General features: G+C 39.7%; 1 protein-coding gene across 3 annotated transcripts in view; it reads right to left on the bottom strand.

Annotated features, from left to right (window-relative positions):
• Positions 1 to 25,547, bottom strand: part of LOC127451172 (nematocyst expressed protein 3-like) — a 39,061-nt gene extending 13,514 nt beyond the window's left edge. The window contains exons 1-4 of one of the 3 annotated variants that reach the window (XM_051715661.1): positions 24,928 to 25,541; positions 15,651 to 20,879; positions 15,323 to 15,472; positions 1,494 to 1,950 (exon numbers count right to left, since the gene is read on the bottom strand). In XM_051715661.1, coding sequence (XP_051571621.1) covers positions 1,494 to 1,950; positions 15,323 to 15,472; positions 15,651 to 15,722 — 679 coding nt within the window. In that variant the 5' untranslated portion in view covers positions 15,723 to 20,879; positions 24,928 to 25,541. Of the gene's footprint in view, positions 1 to 1,493; positions 1,951 to 15,322; positions 15,473 to 15,650; positions 20,880 to 24,927 lie in introns of all 3 variants that reach the window. The other 2 variants (XM_051715659.1, XM_051715660.1) reach the window with 2 other exon arrangements.
• Between the last annotated feature and the right edge of the window lie 383 nt (positions 25,548 to 25,930).

Below are 25,930 nucleotides of genomic sequence, written 5' to 3'. Positions count from 1 at the left end.
ACCAGTGACCCAAAGGTCAAGTATGTTTGTTTAACAGTCAATTTACAGATAAGCAGGTATGTCGACACAGACTGAGCTGACGGCAATGATTCTAGACATTTCAGGCCTGTCTCACACGATATGCATTCAGTTACGTTCTTCCTTTAAAAAAAATAAGGCTACAAAGAATGAAGAAGAAAAACAGGGGATGAGGCATGTTTGTAAAATATAAGTACTTTTAACTTGATATAGCATCTTAAAAACGTGCCAAGATGTGCCACAACGGTCAAAAAAGCACATGTACATAGACCAACAATTAAGAAATAGTTCAGACGGAACGCATGAACACATCCTGTGTGAACAGCCCCTTAGTACTTCATTAATACCATAGATATTTTGCGGTTATAATTCATAAATTCAGGCAGGTTTTTGATTGTGTTCTTTTCTACTAGTTCTCTGGTCAAAGACAACCACCACTGCTCCTTTGCAAACTAAAGTTATCTCAGAGCTCACCCACTGACGTGTAGCTGTAAACCGCAGCACAATCTGCAACCTAGAGGCCAATGTACTGCTACTGAACAAAGGAAGTGTCTGACCAGGAACCAGTTACACATGGGCGTCAGTTTACAGCGGCACAGCACAAAGCTCAAGCGTGTTTGAGTGTGTTTATCTCTGTGAGCACTCCCAGCTCTGCTCTGAAAATACTTGCCCTTATGTAGCATAACGAAAGCTGATGCCTAGTGGGCCAAGGCAGAAATGAATAAAAGTAAATAGAAGATTGGAGGATGGAGACAGGATTCAAATAAACTACCTCAATGCATGTGAGAGAGGACAAGGGTAGAGAAGGGTAGTTTCAGATAAAACACTAAGGGGGAATTTAGTTAGAATAAATTGCACTCACTGATAGCGTCATGTATTTGCACATGCTGTCTGCATTGTTTGAGCAATTGATTCACTAAAAGGAATAATGCAAATCAGGTAACATGCAAACATATTCCGCATCTGAGTGCTAGGTTGTGGAGGATGCAGCAAACTACCATGATCTTGCATACTTTGTTGGGATTGCACAGCATAACTCCACCACTACAAACCACACTCTTTAATTAACGTCATTTACATAGAAAGGAGAAGTGTATGTGTTGGAAACAATGACAGTGACTTAATTTCTGCATGGTACTGCGATATACCAGAACAGATAGTGTCTGATTGAAAATATTCTCCAACCATATCCATATTCGAAGAATGGGACGATGTTATTTTGTAAAAGATTTGCTTTGATTGGTTGCCAAAATTAGTCAATATGTGACTTGGAATTATGGCCCAGCAATAATCCATAATAAAGTATTAGAATTACAAAGTAATTCTGCACCACTAGCAACCCCAAATGGAATTTCAATCTTGCAATTTTTAAGTGCCAAAATAACACACTTCACTTTCCTTTCCTGTAGAAAGGTTCTAAAATTAGGTAACAATATAACAATGTTACCAATATAAGAATTCTGACACATCCATACCATTATTTTCTAGGAACTCTGGAGCAGATTCAGATGCCGGAGATTTTTCAGGGATGGGCGAAGATTCTGTTTCAAGGGCGGGCTCAGATGCTGGTTCTGGGGCGGGATCCTTTGAGATTGGTTCAGGGGCAGGTGCAGACACTGGTTCAGGGGTAGGTACAGATACTGGCTCAAGGGTGGGCACCTCTGGGACGGTTTCAGAGGCAGGCTCCAGGACAGACACCTCTGAGACCGTTTCAGGGGCTGGCTCCGGGTTGGGCACCTCTGGGACTGATTCAGGCGCTGGCTCTGGTTCTGGGACAGACTTTTTCACTGGTTCAGGCACTGGCTTTTCTACTGGTGCAACCACTGGTTCTGGTGTAGATGTGGGTACCTCTGCTTGCCCAGGCACTTGCTCTGTCACAGGGACGGGCTCTTCTACGACGGCCTCAGGTACAAGCTCTGGCTCTGGAGCTGCCTGTAGAAATGAGGTAGAGAGAAATACAACAGGAATGCAGATTGATTTAGTGAGTATATATGCATCTATGACAAAAACTAAATCAGAGGTAGTTACAGAATTGAATTTATCATGCGGAACATTTTATTGAGCCCTAATAACGTGTGTTTGTATACTGATGAAATACAATTTAATATATGTTGACAAAAAAGTGACCCCAGCCATTGCAATCTGACAACAGAATCGGGTGGTTACAACCCAAGTCAAATGAGACCACCGTCAAGTCTCTATAGGCGTTTTGCTACCACTGGACAAAATGGGTTCTTGTTGCAAAATCATGCCATTCCATACTGATCTGTTACCGATCATGGCGGTTACAGTTTCTTTTCCCATTATGCTGCTGTAAAGTCAGGATTAAAACAGACTGACGGGGCAAGTGACCAATCATGAGTCGCCACATCACTAAAGCTTTTCCGCCAGAACAGTTCTGTCCTAAGTACAGTTAGCTAACCATACAGGGAAATCCATTGCGTTAGGTTTATTACTTATGGTTAGTTTTTTTTTTCAAATCCCTTACCACCATGAGAGGTCATGAAGTTACTTAGCATTTGGCAAAAAAAAAAACAACAACAAAAAAAAAACAGGTGTGGCTATCTCACATGATTTTTTTTTAAAGTGTAAGTTGGTGGTCTGTTAAGGGCAGCAGAAGCAGTCAAGTGAGTTAGTCTGAGGAGGTCAGGACTTTGTCTTTGTGTCATAGACAGGTGCATGATGAGGAGGAGTTTGGAGAGGCAGAAAGACAGACTGCAGATAACAGCTGTCACGCAGGCAGCATTCTGGGCCAGCCTCTTAGGGAATGGAGCTCTGTAGAGAATGTGCTGTTGGCTACAGAGATAAATGTCTCAATTCAGTGTCTCCCAAGTTGGAAAGCATTCTTTATGCCAAGTATTCTTCATGAGACAAGAATGGGATTTGTTTGTAACTTGCAAACAGAGTATGCTTAAAAATTATGTATCAGGAGAATTTGTAAATACATTGAGTATGTTATTATGGATGCTTGCTACGGCAAGGGTTAAGGATTGGAGACTTCTAGGGGTAAGAGTCAAATTTAGGATGAGAGCTGATAAAGAATTTTGTTCCAATTCCACTGCGATTCTATGTTAATGAACATGAATAATGAATCTGCAGAATGGTTTTCCATAATGGTAAAATTTTACAAACTGAGCTTAAAGGTAGCTGAAATAGTCAAATTAACAATCAAATTAGCCAGAATGTTGTATAACAACCACTTCCTTAGGACTTTGTGCTGTTACTGAAAAATGAAAATATGGAAGGAATTTGAAACCAATGCTAATACTACCATGCACAGTAATATGACCTCAGCCTTACCCAGCACCATCTTAAAAGATACAAGAGTAAAGTGGAGGCTGGATTTAATTGGAATCTATAGGGATTAAGAAAATCCAGAAAGGTTATATTTTGGATTAGATTTATGTGATTATTAGATTAGGTTAAACAGAATGTTAAAATGGTGAAAGAATAGCCTAATAATAATAATAAAAAAAATAAAAAAAGTTTTGTGTGAGTGGATTTTGCACAAAAACTTGCAATCGGGTGATGTAAGTTGTGGCCTGGCCACTGCTATGTGGTTGCTAAGGAGATCTGAGTGGTTGTTAGCATGTTGCTATGTGGTTACAAGGGTGTTCTGGGTGGTTGTAAGCATGTTGCTATGTGGTTACTAAGGTGTTCTGGGTGGTTTTTAGCATGTTGCCATGTCGTTGCTAAGGTGTTTTGAGTGGTTGTTTACATATTATGTGGTTGCTAAGGGGTTCTGGTGTTTGTAAGCCTGTTGTTATGTAGTTGATAGGGTGTTCTGGGTGGTTGTTAGCGTGTTACTATGTGGTTGTTAGCTTGTTGCTATGTGGTTGCTAGGGTGTTCTGAGTAGTTGTTGGTGCATTGCTATATGGATGTTAAGGTGTTCTGGATGGTTGTAGGCATGTTGCTATGTGATTGCTAGGGTGTTCTGGGTGGTTCTTAGCATGTTGCTATACGGTTGTGAATGTGTTCTGGTGGTTTTTAGGGTGTTCAGGGTGATTGTTAGCATGTTGCTATGTGGTTGCTAGGCTATTGTTAAACTGGTAAGGAATAAAGCTTTGACTGAACCAGATATTCCATCGCAGCACAGTAGTAATGACTTAATTTCTTTACTGATAAAATTGAAATCATCAGAAATCAAATTGGAATTATGCAATCGTCTGTCACAGTACCTCAGAAAACAGAGTCTCATATTATTCCCTACGAGCAACTTCAGTCCTTCGCTGTCATAGGTCAGGAAGAGTTCAACAAAGGTCAACAAAATTGATCAAAACATCAAAAGCAACAACATTTATGTTAGACCTAATACCGAACAAGCTTTTAAAAGGTGTTTCCTGTAATCTCAGAACCTCTTCTTAATATGATCAAATCCTCATTAACCTTAGGGCATGTCCCAAGAAACTTTAAGCTGGCAATTATCAAACCGCTTATCAAGAAACCACAGCTTTATCCTGGGGTGTTGGCTAGTTATAGACCGATCTCAAATCTCCCATTTATGTCGAAAATGCTAGAAAAGCTGGTGTCCTCCCAACTATGTTAATGTTTCAGAGAAATGGTATATATGAAGAATTTCAGTCAGGATTTAAGTCCCATAATAGTACAAAGACTGCAATTAGAGTTACACATGACTTGCTCTTATCATCTGATCACGGCTGCATTTCTCTTCTAGTGCTTTTAGATCTTAGTGCTGCCTTCGACACCATAGATCACAACATTCTCTTGGATAGGCTTGAGAATTATATTGGCATTTGTGGATAAGCATTAGCTTGGTTTAGGTCCTATTTATCCGACCACTACCACTTTGTCTGTGTAAACAAGGAATTGTCAGATCAAACTAAAGTATGGCGTGCCACAGGGATCAGTTTTAGGGCCTCTGCTTTTCTCCTTATATATGGATCCCCTGGGAGATATTATCAGGAACCATGGAATTAGTTTTCACTGTTATGCTGATGATACCCAACTTTATATTTCTTCATAACCTGACAAAATTTCACAATTCTCCAAGTTAGCAGAGTGTATCAACGGTATCAAAGATTGGATGGCTAGAAATTTATTTTAACTCAATTCCGACAAAACAGAGGTACTAATTATTGGACCAAAAACCTCTAAAAAAAAAAAAATAAGCTGCTAAAATATAATTTGACTCTCATTGGATGTACTGTTACATCATCTTCTACAGCGAAGATCTTCGGTGTTATATTTGATAGCAATCTGTCCTTTGAAAAAAATTTTTTTAATGCATTACCGGGAGAATGTCCTGCAGTTTCCATATATAAACTTCAATTGGTTCAAAATGCTGCAGCTAGAGTGCTGATTAGAACCAAGAAATATGATCATATCAGCCAAATTTTGTTGTTGCTACATTGGCTACCTGTTAAATTTCGTATTCATTTTAAAATTCAGACTCCCACTACTACGTGCTACTGAGTGATGACGACTAATTGCAGCCCGTGCCAGCCAGACATTATTTCAGTCTACTACGATGGACTTCACAGAGGATGAACTGATGCCAGCTCCAACCATAAGACATGGGATACTTAACTTTCCACTGCCTGAATCTTGGACTTAGGATGGACTTCACCGAAATGAACTGCCACAAGTAGCCAGTCGAACTGCGATGCACCTCGCTGTTCTCTGCCTGCATCAACTTGGTCAAAGGATGGACCACTTTTAAAATGGAATACATAGACAATAAATGAATTGCCAACTAAACCTTCACCAGCCAAATAACAAAGGGCAATGCATCTGTCTGCACTTCCGCAGTTAATTCAGGATGGACTTCAAAGACTTTAGTCTTTAATCTTACAGTTCAAACAAAATGTTTTTGTTTAAACACTGGCCCCTAACACTTTTTTTTTTTTAATACTTATTTTAAAGTATGACTTGTACTACACAAATAAATAATATTGGCATTATTTTTATGCTGTTTAGCCAGAGGGGAACTGACCCCCACACAGTGAGTCTGTTTTCCCCCCAAGGATATTTTCTCCATTAACCAACATCTTTTGGAGTTTTGTGTTCCTTGCCACAGTTGCCTTTAGCCTGCTCACTGAGGGTCTAAATACAAATGTTATATACTTATTTATTTTAAGGCACAATTTACAATCACGTTTATTATCAAATCGCACAATGATGACTCTAAGACATTAGAGATATTACAGCTTCTTTTTCAGTTAAAGCACAATTTTCTGTAAAGCTGCTTTGAAATTATGTTTGTTGTGAAAAGCACTAAACAAATAAAAATTATTTGTCGTGACGTGTTTTGGGTGGTTGTAAGCATATCCTTTGTGGTTGCTAGAGTGTTCTGGGTGGTAGTTAACATGTTGCAAAACAGTTGCAAAGGTGTTCTGGGCAGCTGTTAGTGTGTAGATATATGGTTGCTAGGTGGTTGCAAACTGCCCTCAAAACAGTCAAAAGAGCCCACACCCCAATTCTCTGTGGGTCATAACTGGTCCCTAGATATGTGTGGGGCCCCTTTTTGAAAGTCTATAGGATTTTGTAGCCAGTTATTTGTCCAATAGACAAATCTTCAGGCCAAAAAACTGATTGTCATATTTTGCCCCAAGTCCCTATGATATTCTGATTCCTAGATATTTGTGTATGTCTATGGATTATTTTTGGCCTGTTTTTTTTTATCATCCACCAAATGAAAACCGTACAATGGATCGCCTCAGAAAACATAATTATAGATGAAATAATAGATGGCTACACACGATATGACAAGACAGCTGCTACCAGAATAGCAAGCCTATTCAATCACAGAAACCAAACTTCAGAACTTGAATAATTTTGGCATTCGCTGTCCACCCAACAGATGGTGCATTCCATCTCACCCAAATTTATGTCTGAAGTGTGTGTGTGAACACTCAAATCCAGAGAAAGTGCTTATACAGAGATATTCCAGTCTGCTACTGGATTCCAGACCACTGCAACATTAAAATGCAGCAGAGCTTTTAGAGGGTGAAAGTGATAAAGCAATAAATGAGTTCCTGCTAGAACGGTAGAGCATGACATTAGCAATGCCAAAGTCATGGGTTCGATTCCAAGTATTACCTAATGCAGTGACAAGTCACTCTTAAAAATGTATGAATAAGTTTACAAAAGTCTCCAAAGTGTCCTACTTTTTGGGGCCACTGTATTTTATCAATTGACAAGTTTCTTTTTTCATCCATACATCCACTATGACTCCAGGGACATGTCACATAGCATGTTAACACCCACAACCAACCTTTGAAAATGTGTTACCATAAAGCCTCTTTTAATCTGTTTGTTTATACCTGTCTCAGATATTGTCTTAGGTCCCTGACCTCCTTATGTGGCGGGACCTAATTTAGATTTCCCATCAAGCACTGAGAGAGTATCTTAGATGACAGCTAAGCCTAAGATGGATTCCTGTGCTGGGTTGTTCGGCACCTGACATACTCGTAGGTCGCTGACACTTTCTAAGAGCATCAGAGGCTAACTGACTGCTGTCAGCCATCACCGTAAGGAAGAATCCGTCTCAAGCTGTCTTAATTCCCTCACTGCCTTTCATGCATTGTCTATTCTGTGGCACAATAAATGATCAGAATGCTCATATAATGCTTGTGTTTTTTTTACTCTATACCCTAAACAGCCAATAATATGGACACTTGTCATGTGATGAAATGGTCTTTGATCAGCTAGAAAGAATTATGTCTCAAACGATATAGGACCAATGAAGAAACTGCAATACTGTGTTTGCGTTTCCCCAAAATACTTTTTCCATTCCCTTGCAAAAAGTTTTGTATTCCCCCGAAAAAGTTTGTGTTCCCCCACGCAATACTTTTTGCGTTCCCCCTCACAATATGTTTGCCGTTCCCTCGCAACAAGTCTTGCATTCCCTCGTAGTAAGTTTTGAATGTTCCCTCACAATAAGTTTTGGGTTTTCCACACAATAAGTTTTGGGTGTTGCCTCGCAATACTTTTCGCGCGTCCCCTCGCAATGCATTTTGCGTTTCATCGTAATGCGTCTTGCATTCCCTCGCAATACGTTTTGGCCCTTCCTCGCAATACTTTTTCCAGGTCCCCTCGCAATGCGTCTTGTGTTCCCTCGCAACGTGCATTGCGTTCCCTCGCAATACATTTTTTGCGTTCGCTCGCAATACATTTTTTTCCAAAATAAAAATTTAGTTTTACTACTGTAACCATATGGTATATGTAGTGAAACCACAACATTTACCATTTTACCAAAAGTTATGATACAAAGATATTGTTTGCCTTCAAAAGACTTGGAATGTAGTGCAAAAGTTGTATGAACTACTTTTATGGTACTTTTACAATACTTTTTATGATGCTTTGTTAATTTTAAGATTGACTGACCCAGTCCCCTTTCACTTTTGATATGGAAAAGAAAAGCCACGATGTTCTTCAAAAAATAATCTTTTATGTTTCATGAAAGAAAGTCATATGGGTTTGGAACAACATAAGGGCAAGTAAATAATGACAGAATTTGCATTATTGGGTGAACTATTCCTTTAAATGTAAGCCATCCACATCAAGTAAAGAATAACAAGATTTCCAGTGGAAACAATAATAGAAAGATTTCCTTTAATCATACTGAATAGTTTAACACCTTATTTGAGGCAATGGGCCATCTACACCTGAATAAGCTCTACATTGTTTCACTCATTTATGGAAACCATTTACACTGAATTAATTCTCCACAAATCATCCAGCTCTTCATGGAGCCGGCATCTTTTTTGAATTCTTGCAAAAAGCCTATTGTCTCATTTAAGAGGCTTGTAGTCGTCACGTACAGTCAGTGTCTGCCAACTACAATGGCATACAGCACTGCATGATTGTTTAGTTAGGAGACATCACCACTTGTGACTGAAAGGGGGCAAAGGAGGAACAGAAGCTATATTCCAGAACCTAGCGATCTGCCTTGCTGTCTACTGCCTACAGAGACAGCTGCCTTCTAATTCACATAGGACATGTTATTCTGTCTCTCTGTGCTTTTTTTATGTAAACGCACTGGTCGGACGTCTTGCATCATGTTAGCATGTTGCTAATCTAACAACACTCGAAGAAGCCTAATAATATGTAACACAAATATTGTGTAAAATAGTCAATTCTTAATTAGAGTGAACCATTTGATTAAATAATTCCTAGAATTTAATGAAACATATTTATATTTCTTTCACTTTGTTTGCCATATTAAATGTAGCCCATCTCTTCTAAATGTTAATAGTTATTTTTGTCAACTTTTAGAAGTATACTAGCATGTAGCCTCCAAGCTAAGAGACATGCACTAAAAGCCACAAAACTCCAGTTATGATTTCATGGGGGCTTTAAAAGTGTAGTTCTCCTACATTCCCTTATTTTCTGGTACGGGATCATATCTTGCCCTTTATCTGAGCATTTGAGTTAGGCAAGTTGAACATCGCCCAAAAAAAAAAATAAAAAAATATACAGATAACTGAGGACATAAAGACATTAACATCCCAATACAACATTGTTGTCTCATAGTGATCAACTTTGTAAAGGCTTGGAAAACCACATCATCAACTCATAAGCTGAAGTCACACCTAGAGGAAATGTTTTATGGCAACGTTTTCACAGAACACTGAAAAAGGAAGTTAACGGCAGCAGGCTGAAATTCCCAATCAGCAGAGTCAGATTCAGACTGACCAATCAGCCTTCAGACAGACAGATTCCACAGCAGACTGCAGTTAGCAGACTGACTGTTGTGGAGACAGAAACAAAGAGTGGAGGAATGTTCTTGAGCTCTTGCCCTGTTTCACACTCATGGTCTGCAAATTTAACTATCATCTGCAGATTTAAATTAATCCTGTAGTTCAGCCTCTCATTAAAAGGATAGTTCACCCAATTTATCACATCGTTTCAAACCTGAATGAAGTTATATTTCCATAAAACACAACAGTAGATATTTTGAAGAATATTCACACTTCTGTTTTCCATACACTGACAGTTCATGGTGACAATTACTTTCAAGCTCTAAAAAGGACAAAAAGCAACATAACAACCATAAACGTGATCTATATTACTTTTACACTACATTCAAAGAGTTCTGAAGTCATATGATAGCTTTGTATATGGAACAGACTGAAATTGAAGTTGTGGTGTTTTAGGTCAGTGACATCAAGAAACTTAGAAACCAGAACTGATGACATTAGGCTAATGCATATTTATATATAACTCTACATAAAGGCTATCACATTTTTGTAATTTCACATGTTATTATTCAGAAAAACAAGTGGTGAAAGTTGGCTTTTTATAAAATGTGCTCCGCGCATGTTCAGAGGTTTAGTGGACACACCGGTATGATAAGCTTCCGAGTTTCTCGTACTGCTTCGCAGTTTCTTTTCACCATAAAATCAGATCCTCGTCCGTTGGTTTGCATGACAACAACAAGAACTGAATATTAACAGAGTAGAATTCAATAAGAATCCAGATATTACAAGTATTGCTAGTGCTACACTGGGCTTTACTTTCAAAAGCACAAACGCCATCATGTCTTCACCTCAATGACACACATCTACGACGCTCCCCCAGTGGACACAATTGTAACTGCGAGATTTGGTGAGAGATTCAGCTCTGCTCCCGACACCCAAATGCGCAAAGAAACATAAATTTGCGATATTCGAGTACGTTTTTTTTTTTTTTTTTTTTTTTTCTATATAGTCTACTAGCTGGTGCAGAATGAGTACTCGATTAGTCGATTATTTGTGCACATCCCTACTTTTGAGTCCCAAATTTAAATCTGAACGTGAACGCAAATGAGATTTAAGAGAGTTGAATATTGTCAGTGAATAACGACTTAAACATTAAGAGTTGAATTTCTGTGGACGGCACTTCAGAGCAGAGCAGAGCAGAGCAGATTGGTACAGCTTTTCTCTTTGAGGTTTTCTCTCCAAGTACACATTGCCATGTAAGGAAGGTGAAACACTCTGAACAAAGGAAACCTGAGGAGCTGAGAGCCGGACATGTGGGGTGTATGGAGAGAGAGAGAGCTAGAACAGGAACTTGGCAGAAAGAACCTAAAACTTACATCATTGTCAATGTCAATGTCGTGCCAATTTCATTTGGATACTGATCCAGTGTATTTAAAAAGGGACTGTCAAACAATGAGTCCTCAAATCATTCACCCAAAAATGAAAATTCTGTCATCATTTACTCACCCTCATTTCGTTCCAAACCTGGATGACTTGCTTTCTTCAGTGGAACACGAAATGGAAATTTTGAAGAATCTCCGGGCTGCTTTTTCATAATGAGAGTATACAGCGAGTAGGGGCTGTCAAGCTCAAAAAATGACAGTAAAACACCAATGTAGTTCATATGACTTGTGCACTATATTTTAAACCTTTTGAAGCTATATGAAAGCTTTGTCTAAGGAACTGACTGAATTTAAGTAGTTATTTAAAATGAAACATTCAAGAGGATACACCCTCACAGAACACACTTAATCTTGATAACTAATAAATAAATGCTGTATTTTTTGCACAATTTCCATGAAATAATTCTTCACACTGACCAAAGCTGAGGCCAGCCACAAGCACATAGAACGGTGAAATTCAAGCCCTTCTTTCCGGATGCTAATTCATGTCTTTATGGAGAGAGGGAGAAAGGTGGAGGGTGAGAGGGACGTGCCAAACTGGGGAACACGCTATGCACAAATCTTAAGGTCATGGAGCCAAAGGTCATGAAGGACGGTAGGGGTCTGTGCTTTGTAATGCTTTGTAATGGTGTTTAGAACCTATTTTACTTTCATATTGTGATTTATTTTCAAGTGCAACAGGATTTTCAAGGGGAAAAAAGTAGGGAGAGACTTAAACCCTGTTATCCTGTTTACTTATCAACATGTTATTTCAATCTCATATGACTGTCTTCAGTTGAACACAAAATGAGATGTTAGATAATACTGTGTGTTAGTCTCAGTCAACAAACTTTCATTGCATCTTCTTTCCATACAATGAAAGTAAATGGTGACTGAGATGGTCAATTTGCCTAATATATTTTTTTTGCATTTCACGGAAGATAGAAAGTCATACAGGTTTGTTCTCTAGAGACCAATCAACACGAAAGGCAAAGTTGTTCACTCTTGCCCCAGGAGATCCAACTTCCTGCAGAGTTTAGCACCAACGCAAACCAAACACACCTGAACCAGCTAATCAAGAGTAATCCCAATTCACATAATTAGTAGTATGCCAGACTAGGATTAGTACATCCCAAAACATAGTATGCTGAATATTAAATGTCAAAGTTACCAAGGTGGCCTATTTCCATAAGTAGGATTACATTATATACACCCACGTGCACTACGAAAGAGAAAAGGTAGGATTCAGGCGGTTTGTTCATGGAAAAAAAATTATGGATGAATGTGAGGCTCAAGCTGCTTCAGCTCCATTTAAATGATATTTAAATGTAGATAAACAATACTGAACTTCAAGGAATTAATTTAGCTAGATGGGACTGTGATATGATATCAAGGAAGTCCAATACTGGTGTGCTGGCTTACTATATACTAGTTATTTCATCACAAGAAATAGTTCATCACAAAATGAAAATGGTAATTATTTACTCTTGTTCAACACGCCTAAGACTTTCTATCTACTGTACAATTAAAGTGGTTTGGGACACATGCTGTCAAGCTCCGAAAACAAGAAAAAAAAATTAAAAAACAGCATACAAAACCATAAGGGCCGAAACACAGACATATCTTGCAACGCAAGCTCGATTTCAAACATCATTGCATTCTGAAATGTGTCAGACTGCAATTCATAACTCAGTGCAACTATGCATTGCATTCTCAACATTTCCACAAGGGGCGCTATAGGGAGATTAGTGTGAACTGTCCGCTTCTATGGCGAGTTTTCTCTTTCAACTACTATCATGGCGGAGCAACAGTTTGAAGAGAATATTGCTGAGCAAATAAGTTAAAGTCAATATACTTATTGCAGCATACCAGAATAACATCCAGTAGCACAGATGTTTGAATGAAACTCTATCGCCCCCTTGAGCACTGAGGTTTGTTCGAGCCCCAGTAACACAAGAACGTATGTTAAGCATGTTCAACCAGACCGCGCGTTGGCAATGCAGTTGGCAAGCACTCACATCTGCAGTCACATAGTTGAGTATTTTTCGGTCTTAAAAGTTGTCCATTTTCTTCTGCACTACTTTTCAAGTCTCCTGAAGTCATACGATAGTTTTATGTGAGAAACAAACCAAATTTATACTAGGTGCGTCCCAAACCGCACACTTCTGCGCTATTCTAAGCCTTTTTGAAGTGTAATTAGTGCAAGCAGTATGTCAACACAGAAAATTTAACAAAATTAAGTGTACTATGACTACCCCAGGGAATGCGCTTCTTCAACCGTCAAAACAGAGTGTAGAATGTTGGAAACTTCATGCACTCTGTACATAGCGGAAGAGGTGGAGTTACCTGTCTACGTTGCTGGTCTGACAAAACTATTGTAAACAATGGAGACAGTAGCAACTAGTGAAACTTCAGTGGAGATAGCACCTAACAAATGTAAGTTGAATGCTTCACCATCCCCTTGGTCGGCTAACGCGCTAAAGCTAGCGGCAAAACATCGCTTGAATTTGAAACGTCACTTCCGTAGGTAGTTAAACAGCGAATGCAAACATGTAGTAAACAATCTCTGAAAATCAGTAAAAAGTGTTTTATTTGGGACGATACTACACTTTAAACATTCATACACTACATGACTGAGGGCATAGTGTGTATTGCGTTATTAGGGACACAGCTATTTACTGAAAATCGTCCCCTCCACCATAGAGCTCAAATTTCATTTGCACTTCTGCACATTCAAACTGGTGCAACATAATTGGTTAGGAAATGAAAACCAATACTGTTTGGATCATTAATAAAAAACCAGGCACAGTATGCCTGTATGCGCCATATTCAACCTAGTCTAGAATGAACGTATGACAAAATTTTTGCAAACTGACTTTTACATGCCGCTCTCCAAGTTCTGCTGCAGTTTCTTGGTGAAATGAACACTAGAGGCGCAACAACAACTGTGTGTTTTATTCACTTTCACACAAATCACAAGTACAACAGCTAATTATAACTTTATAAACACTTATTTTTCCCTCCATCACTCACACCCTGCTCATATCGAAACACTATAACGCATCTCTTAAAAAAACTACACATTTTAACGCTTGTATTACAGACCCACCTACATTTACACACTTATTCCTATGAGATTACCTTCTGCAGTAGCTCACCTGATAGTGTGTTGAACTTTGGATTTGGAGGACAGCAGTTCAAGCCAAGCCAATCATAAAAGCTGACATGAGTTGAAATATTCATAGAAGTTAAATGAAACTACGTGGTTTCTTCAGAAAATTTGCTTTTATGTCAAATATTTAACAAGATCGATTAGGTTTAGGGTAAGGATGTCCGTTTCATTTACCTCTCATTTATCTTTTAGGACACTATTGGTTAGGTTTAGGTTAAAGTTTTAGGTTAGGGAGGTACGATTTACTCATTAAAACCTCAAACATTCACATTAAAAACCTTGTCTGATTTCAAACATCATTTCATTCACTTTTGGTGCCCCCCGCTGGACATTTCACTGGGAAACTGCAGCCAAAAGTGTTATACAGCTCTAATTTTGGTTTCCATTTTTTTCATTGAATTTCCTGCACAAAGTGTATATATTGAAATGTACACCGTTCCCATAATATTTAATTACTCAAACTATAATATGAGATTTAGGTCATTCCACCACACCTCTAGTAAATGGGTTTTCTCAGCTTCCGCTGTAATACTGTTTTGTCCCAAGTAAAAGCAGAGAAATTTGCAGTAGGAGTTACTCAAGCTCTTTGGAAAGCTTGCCCAGAGCAAAGAGCTGCTCTCATGTCTGCTAGTGCTCTCACGCTGGTCCACAACCACACACACACACACACCTGGCAGGCAACTATTGTGTCCCATAACAGCAGAGGTGAGTGGAACAAGAAACACTCTGTGTCAAACTGGAGTCAGAGAATGAGACTTCAGGTCCAATTTTTCGATTGGATACTCCATGTATTTGCATGACATTCAAGAGCTGTATAGAATTTGTCATCATTATCTTCCACAGTAATATGGAAGAGATAAAAGTAATAAATATAGAAGTTGCCTCTGAAACAACTTTCCATTTCAGCTTATGTCAACTAGCCCTCTTATTTTTGCAAACCACTTTTACTGCAGATGTACCACTATTCTACGCATCAGAGTGAGACTCTTATTTCATTGGTCTTTTAAAAGGAAGAGGAACAAGTAGTACATGATGTCCCACATCATACCTGGACAGGTGTTTCTTGTACGAGGATGACTTCAGGTTCAACTGCAGGCTGTTCCTCTACAACACCAACCTCCTCAATAACAGGGGCGACTGGAACAGGCTCTTCCTTTTTCGGTTCAATGACAGCCGCCTCCTCAGTCTTTACCGCCGCCTCTTTGAGCAGAGAGAATGAAGCTCAGAAAACAGCAAACACTACTACACACACCAGTACACAAGTTCATATTTCTTTGTCAACTGAAATAGGGATTGAAACCAGTTCAAGGAACAGTTCACCAAAAATGAAAATTCTGTCATAATTTATTCACACTCAGGTTGTTCCAAAATCTTACCTTTTCGTGCTTCCACATATAGCATACCGCGATCAGGTCTGCAATATCAAGTATGGCCCTATGTGTCATCATGTGCCATGTTCGAATACAAACATGTGCAAATAAGATTTCAGAGCTATTGCGGAGAGAAAGATTTTCAGTGAATAACAACTTATGGACTAACTTTATGCTGTTTTTAGTATGCCTTTTTATCCTTTTTGGAGCTTGACAGTCGTGATCACCATGAAAAACATGTACAGTCTTCAAAACATCTTGTGTTCTTGTGTTATTGTGTTCCAGACAAAAGTAATACAGGTTTGAAACGACAGGAGTAGGGTTGGGAATTGATAAATGGTTACATTTATTTTTTAATTACTACAACTGGTTAAGTCATTCGTTAGAGTTGGGAACCTAGAACTGGTTCTTATTCCAAACTAGTTCAATTTTTTTTTTATTATTCCAGAATCAAATAATTTTCATGATGTTCAGTTTAGTTAACAGATATCAAACGTGCATTCTTCCACTGATGCGGAACAACGGCGTGCAAAAATACTCTGACACTACCATTCAACAGCACTGCAACACCACTATGGCATCAGCAGCGCGAGACATACAGTGTGACTAGTGTAGTCCTATTTCTGAGCGAATGACAAAATGTGTTGGTTCTTTTGAATCAAGCTGCTGAGGGCAGTAAATCTAATAAGATTTGCAATTCTTATATCCAAATAATTCATCCTCAAACGTAAAGAATCGTTAGAGGAACTGTTAAAGAACCAGAATCGTTAAGAGGAATCGGAACCAGAATTGTTTCCAGCGATTTCCAGGACACGTGATGCAAATCTCGTCATCAGCACGAGCGCTTAATGTGCGCAGTCCGATTTTTCTAACCGTGGGTTTTTGAACGTGCAGAATGTGCATGCGCCTGGAATTATTTGAACTAATTAGTGGGTATACAAGGTGGCAACACTCACATTTGAGCTGTTGCTGTCACGGAGAAGCGCTAGATGATGTAATCGCTGCAACAGTGGATGTACACGTCAAGAGCACGTGTGTGAAGAGGTCAGGAGATACCTGCATTTGTATAACTCAAGTCTGAAGGAATGTAAAGGCATCTTTATGGGTCTAAAATCCTGAAGAGAAAGTCTGGTGTCTCATAGCAGTCGTAGCGTGCATGCGCCAAACACCTGTATAAGCGCGTACAGTTATATGAAGTACACTTTGACAGTCTCAAGTTCAACTGTACACAGAGCGTTCGCTTCAAATTGGAAATATACCTAGGGCTTATATCTACAGCATCACGGCAAAAGAACTAATGTTTTAGCAGAGTTGGAGTCTGAACTTAATGTGATGAAAGAACGAGTGGGTGCAACGAAATAATACAAAGACAATAAATCTTTCTTTTATGTTGTCTTCGCTGGTTGCACACAACAAACAAACAGCACAAACAGTGTAGGTTCTGCATCAGCCAAAAAGACAAATTGGTTCCCTCAAAAGTACAGCACTGACAGCAGTCTCCTTGACGATCATGATAGTGCCATCCACCACATGCATCAAGCACTAGTTAGTGTAATCGAACTTGAAATCATGCCTAGAGACTGCAATGACAAGATGTACAGTGAAAAAGGAGTTACATTTTGGTCTGTTCTCACCCCAGATCAACTGGGTCGCTTCAGAAGTCGTAGGGATTACTTTTATGCTGCATTTGTCTCCTTTTTGGAGCTTCAAAGGCCTGATCACCATTCACTTGCATTGTATGGACCTACAGAGCTGAGATATTTTTCTAAAAATCTTAATTCGTGTTCAGCAGAAGAAAGAAAGTCTTACACATCTGGGATGGCATGAGGGTGAGTAAATCATTTTTGGGTGAACTATCCATTTAAGCAGTCCACCAATGTAAGAAATACCAAAATTGCAATAATGGTAGAAAATGTTCAATATCAGTTCTTCATCGGTTGGTCCAGTGAAGCTCATTTTAAAAGCTCAGTTTGTCATGTTACAGTCAGTCCCTCAGAGTATTCTCTGAACATCATGCGTGTTTTGCTGGTGTCACACACACCTGTGCTCCAGACCTCTCAACAGCAACAGCAAGATGTCACACAATATACACTTTTAAATATAGTGGATATATGTTTAAAGCCATAGATAGACAGACCCTGGAGCATGCCACATCCAGAGCTCTGATTACAGCTGTAGTGGGCACATTCTAAGTCCAGATTGAAAGAGTCTTCATACAGAAGGTCAGAAAGTCAGTTCAAGTCTATAATGTCATGATGTTTAAAAGAGGAAAAGAAACATTCTGTACCGTCATCCGAGACAGGTGTACGCTATGTGTTTTAAAAAATATTTAGCCATGCATTACTCTACACTCCAAACATGCTCTTCTTTGTTTAGTCCACTAAAGGAACTGTGTTTTTATTCATAAGGGGGTGTGGCCAGTGAGTGACGAATATTATATTAAGTGATGAGATTATAGGGTAAATCCTATGAAATCTGACATGAATATGTCCAGGTCAAGTTTCACCCGTCATCTAGCTCTTGCTTCTCTTGTATAGCATTGGAAACTGCTTGGCAATCAGCTGTAAACCCTTGATAAAACCTTGGCCAGCATTCAAGTCCTGCCACTCCATCCTTAAACCAATTATACAGGCTGCCCCAATTTACAGTTCTAGGTACATGCAATTTATTGTAAATACAGCATCATTGATCAGATTGAGACACCCTTTTCTATATAGTTTTATAAAGGAGGATGTTAACTGTAGAAACTATTAAGGAAAGGTTCACACAAGATGTGTTCTTGCGTTCAAAAACAGCTAGATAGAGCGCAACGGAATATAACAGAACTCAAGTGTTCCTAGACGTGTTTTGATAAGTGTTTTTTTATTTTTTTATCTCCTTTTTCTTCCAATTTGGAATGCCCAATTCCCACTACTTAGTAGGTCCTTGTGGTGGCGCGGTTACTCACCTCAATTCAGGTGGCGGAGGACAAGTCTCAGTTGCCTCTGCTTCTGAGACAGTCAATCCACGCATCTTATCACGTGGCTCGCTGTGCATGACACCGCGGAGACTCCCAGCATGTGGAGGCTCATGCTACTCTACGCGATCCACGCACAACTTACCACATGCCCCATTGAGAGCAAGAACCACTAATCGCGACCACGAGGAGGTTACCCCATGTGACTCTTCCCTCCCTAGCAATTGGGCCAATTTGTTTGCTCAGGAGACCTGGCTGGAGTCACTCAGCACACCCTGGATTCGAACTCGCGACTCCAGGGGTGGTAGTCAGCACCAATACTCGCTGAGCTACCCAGGCCCCCAGTTGAAGTGTTTTTAACACGACATGCCATATTAAAAACACAACACATCTTACACGAGACGCTAACAACAAAAAAACAGTGGAATGCGATGCAACGGCCAAGTATGCCAGTCCGACGCATCTGTACGGAGACCAGTCGTTAAAAAACAGCGCAGACAAAACGTGTGTTAAGTGAACGGCCCCACGAGACAGAATCTTGCGTTCAAAAACAGCTAGACAGAGTGCAACAGAATGGAAAAGAAGAAAAGGGTTCCGAGACGTCCCAGTCAGCAAATTTCCTTTGGCACAGCTTTGGCCCAAATAAACAGCTGAAATGTGGCTCCAAATGATGGCCCAAATCTGGTACAGATAAACATTGGAAGTGGTTAGAATTGTCTAATGCATGATGTGAGCGTACTTACAATAATTTTTATTTTTCATTTAAGATAATGTTAAACATAGCACATGAAAAGTGTATTAAAGTTGGTAGTCATACCACCCATGGGCAATATCTTTTTCACTCACAACCTGTTAGGAAGAAAATAGAATTAGATAGAATTAGGCACATATCAGACACTTTTTATAACCTGAAAAACACTACACACATCTACACCTAACACTTTTGGTCTTAAGCTAAAAAACAATATTAGATAATTTTCTGTTTTTTTATTTTCTGAATACATCAGTAACAGGATTTTAAAATGCCAAAACTTCACTCACTTGAAGCTACTTAAGGGTGTGTCAGTATACGACAGTTGTGAGGAGAGAAAAGAGTGGGAAAATGGCCACTGTCCAGTATTTAATTTGCTGCTGCAGTGACAGTTTCACTAATCCACCAATAGGAATTGAAAGTAGATGCTACAACAACGATAGCAACCAATGGCATTGTTGAACAGGCTGAGGTGTGGACTGCCATACCTGCCTACATCTGTTGTTTCAAGTATAAACCAAATGTTAACCACAAGTTAACGTTTTCCATGGCTTGCCATAGCCAAGCCACACATGTCTCTCAGCTATTTGTTGTCACCTGGGCCATATACCTCAATGCCACTTGTGACCCAAGAGAAAAATCCCTCCAATTCTAAAGCTTTGGCAAAACATTTATGGCAAACATTTGGCCCACATGTGTTTAGCCATGCCAGATCTAGGCCAGATGTGACAGCTAACTTCCACACTTGTCCCAAAGGTTCTTGCTATCTGGGGTGTTTTGACAAGTTTAACTGTTTTTAACTTGACACGCCGTCTTCAAAACGCTTATGATACAAGACGCTAAAAACAACAAAAAAAACGCAACGGCCAAGTACACCAGTCTGATGCATTTGTATACAGACCAGTAATTAAAAAAACAGCACAGACATAACGTGTGTTGCATGAACGCTCCCACAGGACAGGTTCTTGTGATCAAAAACAGCTAGAATGCAAGGGTTCCGATCACGTTTTGAAAAGTTGAACTGTTTTTAACTTGACACGCTGTCTTAAAAACACAATGCTTATGACGCAAATGCTCACAAGAAACACAGCTAAACGTGATGCAACTGCCAAAGGCACCAGTCTGACACAGACCAACAATTTAAAAATACCTCAGACAGAACTCAAGAATGCGACTTGTGGGAGTCACGTGACGCCATGCGAGGTTCGGATGTGTGAACGGCGAGCTCTGCGCACTTTGCTAGTTTTTAATACTTTTTATGTCATAAACCGGTGAGATTCGATACACCCTGATTCTTAACTATTTTATGAAGACAATATGTTAAAGAATTAAAAATCCTTGGGCTCTGGAGATATTAAAAGACACTTACGTGCTCAAGCTGACACCCCTGACAAGGCCGCAGACCAGGGACTCAGTTTGGACGGTGCAGAGGGAGAAATTCAACATCAGCTATCGAGTATGTCTGCAATGCTGGCGAAGGTTGTCGCAGACTTGGAGGATCTGGCTGTAATACGTCGATCGATCACTTCTAAGGAATCGAAATTCACAAGTTGAGTTGATTACAAGAATCGGGGACATCGAGAAACGGATTGATTATCTGGAGTCATCAGAGAGGGAATTAGCTGCTAATACGCTAGCAACCAAAGTAGATTTGGAACGCATTTGGGAGAACTGGAGGATATGGAGAATCGTAATCGATGAAACATCATCTGAATTGTTGGAATTCCTGAGCATGAGGAAGGCCGAGATATGGTAAAATTCCTAGATTACTTTTTTTTTTTTTGAGTCTGCTCAACATAACAGGCCATAAACTGGAAATCGAGCAAGCTCACAGGGTCCCGGTTCGGAGATCCGCTGAGGGAGGCAGGCCCCAATCAATTCTGGCCAAATTTTTTAGATCATCCGATAAAGATCTCGTGTTACGCAAGGTGAGGAGCAAAGGAAAGCTTTCTTGGAAGAACCACAGCATTTTCTTGTTCCTAGACTTTGCGAATTCCACAAGAGAGAAACGTGATCGATTCAAGGAATTCAAGAATCTCTTACATCAACGGAAGGTCACTTTTGCACTGATGTTTCCGGACAAATTGAGAACTGATACTAAGGATGGCCGTAGAGAATTTATATGCCCACAGCAAGCGTTGTCCTTCATAAAGACACTGAAGTAAACCATTTGGTGATTTTCATGTTGCTGCCTGGTAGACCTGACTCACTGAACATACACTCGACTGCCCGAGGAAGCTGGGCGCCGCCTTTGTTTCTTTTTGTGCTGGTTCCGCCTAGCGGCTGGAGTTTGTTTTGTGGAATATCTCTTGCAGGACTTTGGAGTGATTGGGTCATTTGGTGCACTCGGGTATCGGCCGAATGGGCCAGCTTACTGAACATTCGTTTGACTGCCCGAAGAACTGAACAGCCCCTTTTTTTTTTTCTTCTTCTGTTTTTTTTTTTTTTTTTTTTGTGCTGGTTCCGCTAGCGGCTGGAGCTTGTTCTGTGGAGGAACGCACCTTCGGAACAGTTATGTGGATGAATCCACACGTTTGTGTTTATTCTGCTTATTGGCTGGAGTTTGTTTTATAGATTATTTTTTGCTGTGTAATTCTGTCTCACAAAATTTGTATAGAAGCACCGGACTTTAGCAATCCGATGGCAAAGTTGTCGCGGGGACTCTCGTAGGCGTACATGGACTGTTTGATTTTAGAAGGATGGACACCGGTTGGCGCTGTCGTGCATGGGGTTAATGGGCATGTTTTGCTTTTTTTTTTTTCGGGGGGGAAGTTCGGGGTTTGTTTGTTGCACTAATGTTGGAATGTGGTCTTTATAATCTTATTTTTGCCACACAATCTATTTTTTCTAATATGTCAAAATGTCAAACGTTAATATGAGTGGATTATCTCTCTCCACGTGGAATGTGAATGGGTTGGGGCACCCCATATAAAGTCATACTTTGAGTCGGGGGATAAAGCAGGAAAGCTTTTGGCTAGATTTATAAAACAGAGAGAGTCTTTCTACCATTCCCTCAGTGAAATCTGCTGGTGGTGAAATATTTACCTCGGCCATTGATATTAATAATGCTTTTAATGAATTCTATCTTGATCTTTATAGTTCCACATCTTCGTCTACTGATGAAGATATTAGAACTTTTATGGAACCATTAGATCTCCCTAAACTGACGACTGAGCAAAAAAAAATTATCTTGATTCTGAGAAAAACTTGGAGGAGCTTGACGAAGTAATTAAGGTCTTACCTACAGGCAAGGCTCCAGGGCCAGATGTTTTTTCCACTGAATTTTTTAGATCTTATGCTACAGAACTGGCTCCACTTTTGTCAGTCTGATTCTTAAAAAGGACAAAGATCCAAGTGAGTGTAAGAGTTACTGTCCAATTTCCCTGATCCAGCTAGACGTTAACATTTTGTTAAAAATTCTGGCTAATCGATTAAGTTATGACATCTCTTATACATATAGATCAGGTGGGGTTTATTCGGGACTGCAGCTCTTCTGATAAAATTAGGCGTCTCATCAGTATCATGTGGTCAGTGGCGAATGATCAGACTCCGGTCGCGGCCATCTCACTTGATGCCTAAAAGACGTTTGATATGTTAGAATGGGATTATCTTTTTAAGATTTTGGAAATGTACGGGTACGGAAATATTTTTATTGAATGGATTAAGTTACTTTATAGACACCCGGTAGCAGCGGTACAAACAAATGGATTAATTTCAGATTATTTTACTCTGGATAGCGGCACCCGGCAGGGTTGCCCTCTTTCCCCCATTATTGTTCTGTCTCGCCCTGGAACCATTAGCAGCCGTGATAAGAAAGGAGGAGGATTTTCCAGGGGTGGTGGCGAGAAGTGGCGCATAAGCTTTTGCTTTATGCAGATGATATTTTATTTTTTTATCTCTGACCCTACTAGATCTATGACTTTTCTCCACAGAACTATTAATTCCTTTTCTTAGTTCTCAGAATACAGAGTCAGTTAGTCTAAATCTGAAGCTTTGGCTCTGACAGCATACTACCCAGTAACGGCTTTTAAACTGGGTGCCTTCCAGTGGCCCAAACAGGGCATTAAGTATTTGGGCATTTTATTCCAGGCAAATTTGTCTGATTTAGTTAGTGTTAATTTTGACCCTTTTATAAAAAGGTTTTCGAGCGATGTGAGCAGGTGGGCTTCATTACATTTATCGATGATTGGGAAGGTTAATGTTATTAAAATTAATTGCATTCCAAAATTCAACTACCTGCTACAGTCTCTCCTGTAGATGTCCCCCTCTCTTATTTCAAGCAATTTGACAACATAGCAAAGTCCTTCATTTGGAATGGTAAGCGTCCCAGATTACATTTCAATAAGTTACATGGCCAATTGACAAAGGTGGGCTAGGCCTACACAAGATTTGGTTTTATTATTATGCATTTGGTCTCACACATCTGGCTCATTGGTTGCTTCCTCCTGAGAGAGCCCCTCCCTGGTTTTGTATTGAACAAGATGTTTTTGCCCCTATTTTGCCATTGCAAAGCCTTCTATTAAACTAACCGGAGAAGTTAAGTCACACCGTTATCTAGCATTTGCATGAGGTTTGGACAAAGTGTTTAATTCAGACATTTATTTAAATGTTGCCTCGAGCATATGGCTGAACCCAAAATTATGCATTAATAAGTCCCCTTTCTATTGGTCAGAGTGGATTGTGAGGGGGGTTACTAAACTCGGTGACCTATATGAGAGTGAAGTGTTTAGATCGTTTGAAAATATGGTTCAACATTTTAAGATTCCCAGGTCTCAGTTCTTTAGGTATTTACAGCTGTGCCACCTGTTCTGTACTATTTTTGAGAGTAGCATACACCCCCCCTAAAGCGGCAGATGCTTTGGGAGAGGTGATTACTGCTTTTGGAAAAGGTCATGAGACATTGGTGTATTACTCCCTGCTAATTCAGAGTCTGGGGGACAGAGCTTCAACTTCCCTCAAGAGATTATGAGAGAAAGACTTAAATTTGGTATTGGAGGAGGGATTGTGTGGTAGTATTCTTAAAAGCATCAAGTCTACAGCAATTTTTTTTCTAAAACAATTGAACACTGTACTCATAATTGGACATGCTGGCTTCAAATGTAGAAAGTCTGCCATCATGCCGGCAGTCTACTGCAACGTTTAGAATGAGAAAATGCTTTTTTAATAACATTGTTTGTTATGTTAGAATACGCAAGTCAACTGAATGAACGCGTGGACACCGGTGCTTTAGCGCAGTTTGTTGAATTTTTAGACGGTCCCTTACACACCGTAGATGAACATTGTACCCAAAACGTTTCCCGCTCGCTGTTTTTGCTCTCTGTGTTATTAAATGTCCCATTACTGTTTTACTGAGTGACAAACCACTCACACGGTTTGGTAATTGAGCATTTGACCAGCTAGACAGAGTGCAACGGATTGGTCCAGAACGCAAAGGGTCCCAGACGCGTTTTGAGAAGTTTAACTGATTTCAACTTGACACGCCGTCTTAAAAACGCAACGCTCATGGACGCCAGCCTGACGCAGGTGGACACAGGAACGCAAGGACGCATCCTGTGTGAACATAACGCATTTATTACCTGGACATGTGTTTGTTGCACTGGGATGACTTCAGCTTCCACAACAGGAGCGACTGGAAGCTTTTTCTTCTGAATGACCTGCACCTCCTCCTCAACCTTCACTGGAGCAGGAGCCTCCACTCCGGGCTGCTGATAGTCAGTGACCCGTTCCCGTCGCTCCTCCGCGTGTTTCTTGTTTTCTTTCTTTGGCGCAGCTTTCCTCGACAGTAGCGTCGATGCGACTATAATGGCCATAATCGTAAAGAAAAGTGCGGACAAAATAACTGGCGCGTCTATAGTCATGATCTCCCCCTGTTGTTACTCTTCAGATATGAAATGTAAAGTTTGAAAGGTTGTTCTGCTGTTGTTTATCAGCTCGAGCAGCCGCTCATCCCGTTACTGTGATCTGATAAAGCCGAGTGCGACAGAGACGCTTTTCATGAGGGCTGGTGCTCAAAACACAGGGAGCTGCCTACCTAAACAGCACTATGAGAGACAGAATGTTTGATTAAAATATTTCACATAATAATCATTATCCAATCATTAAGACGCCGAAGAAAACAAAATAGATTACAAATAAATAAATAAATAAATAAGCATTACGCAGATATCACAAATGTCTTCTGTTGATGCTGTCTAGTTAGGCAGCTCACTAGGTTTTGACACGCAAAATATCAGCGTCATTCCCTACAGGACAACCCACCTTTTTAAAGGAGCATTGACCAAACCACTGACAAATGCCTGTTCCTTTTCCATTGTATTTAGAAAAAAATGTGATTATGTTGATGGACCAATACAATTACTATATGTTAGACTGATATTACTATAATGGTAATATACAGTACTGTGCAAAAGTTTTAGGCACTTGTGAAAAATGTTGCATAGTGAGGATGTCTTCAAAAATAATGACATAAATAGTTTTCATTTATCAGTTAATGTCATACAAAGTCCAGTAAACATAAAAAAGCTAAATCAATATTTGGTGTGACCACCATTGACTTTAAAACAACATCAATTCTCCAGG

Source organism: Myxocyprinus asiaticus, chromosome 14 (assembly GCF_019703515.2).
Source record: "Myxocyprinus asiaticus isolate MX2 ecotype Aquarium Trade chromosome 14, UBuf_Myxa_2, whole genome shotgun sequence".
Classification (NCBI taxonomy): domain Eukaryota; kingdom Metazoa; phylum Chordata; class Actinopteri; order Cypriniformes; family Catostomidae; genus Myxocyprinus; species Myxocyprinus asiaticus.
The sequence above is the reverse complement of the archived record's forward strand: the minus strand, read 5'-3'. Positions and strand labels throughout refer to the sequence as shown.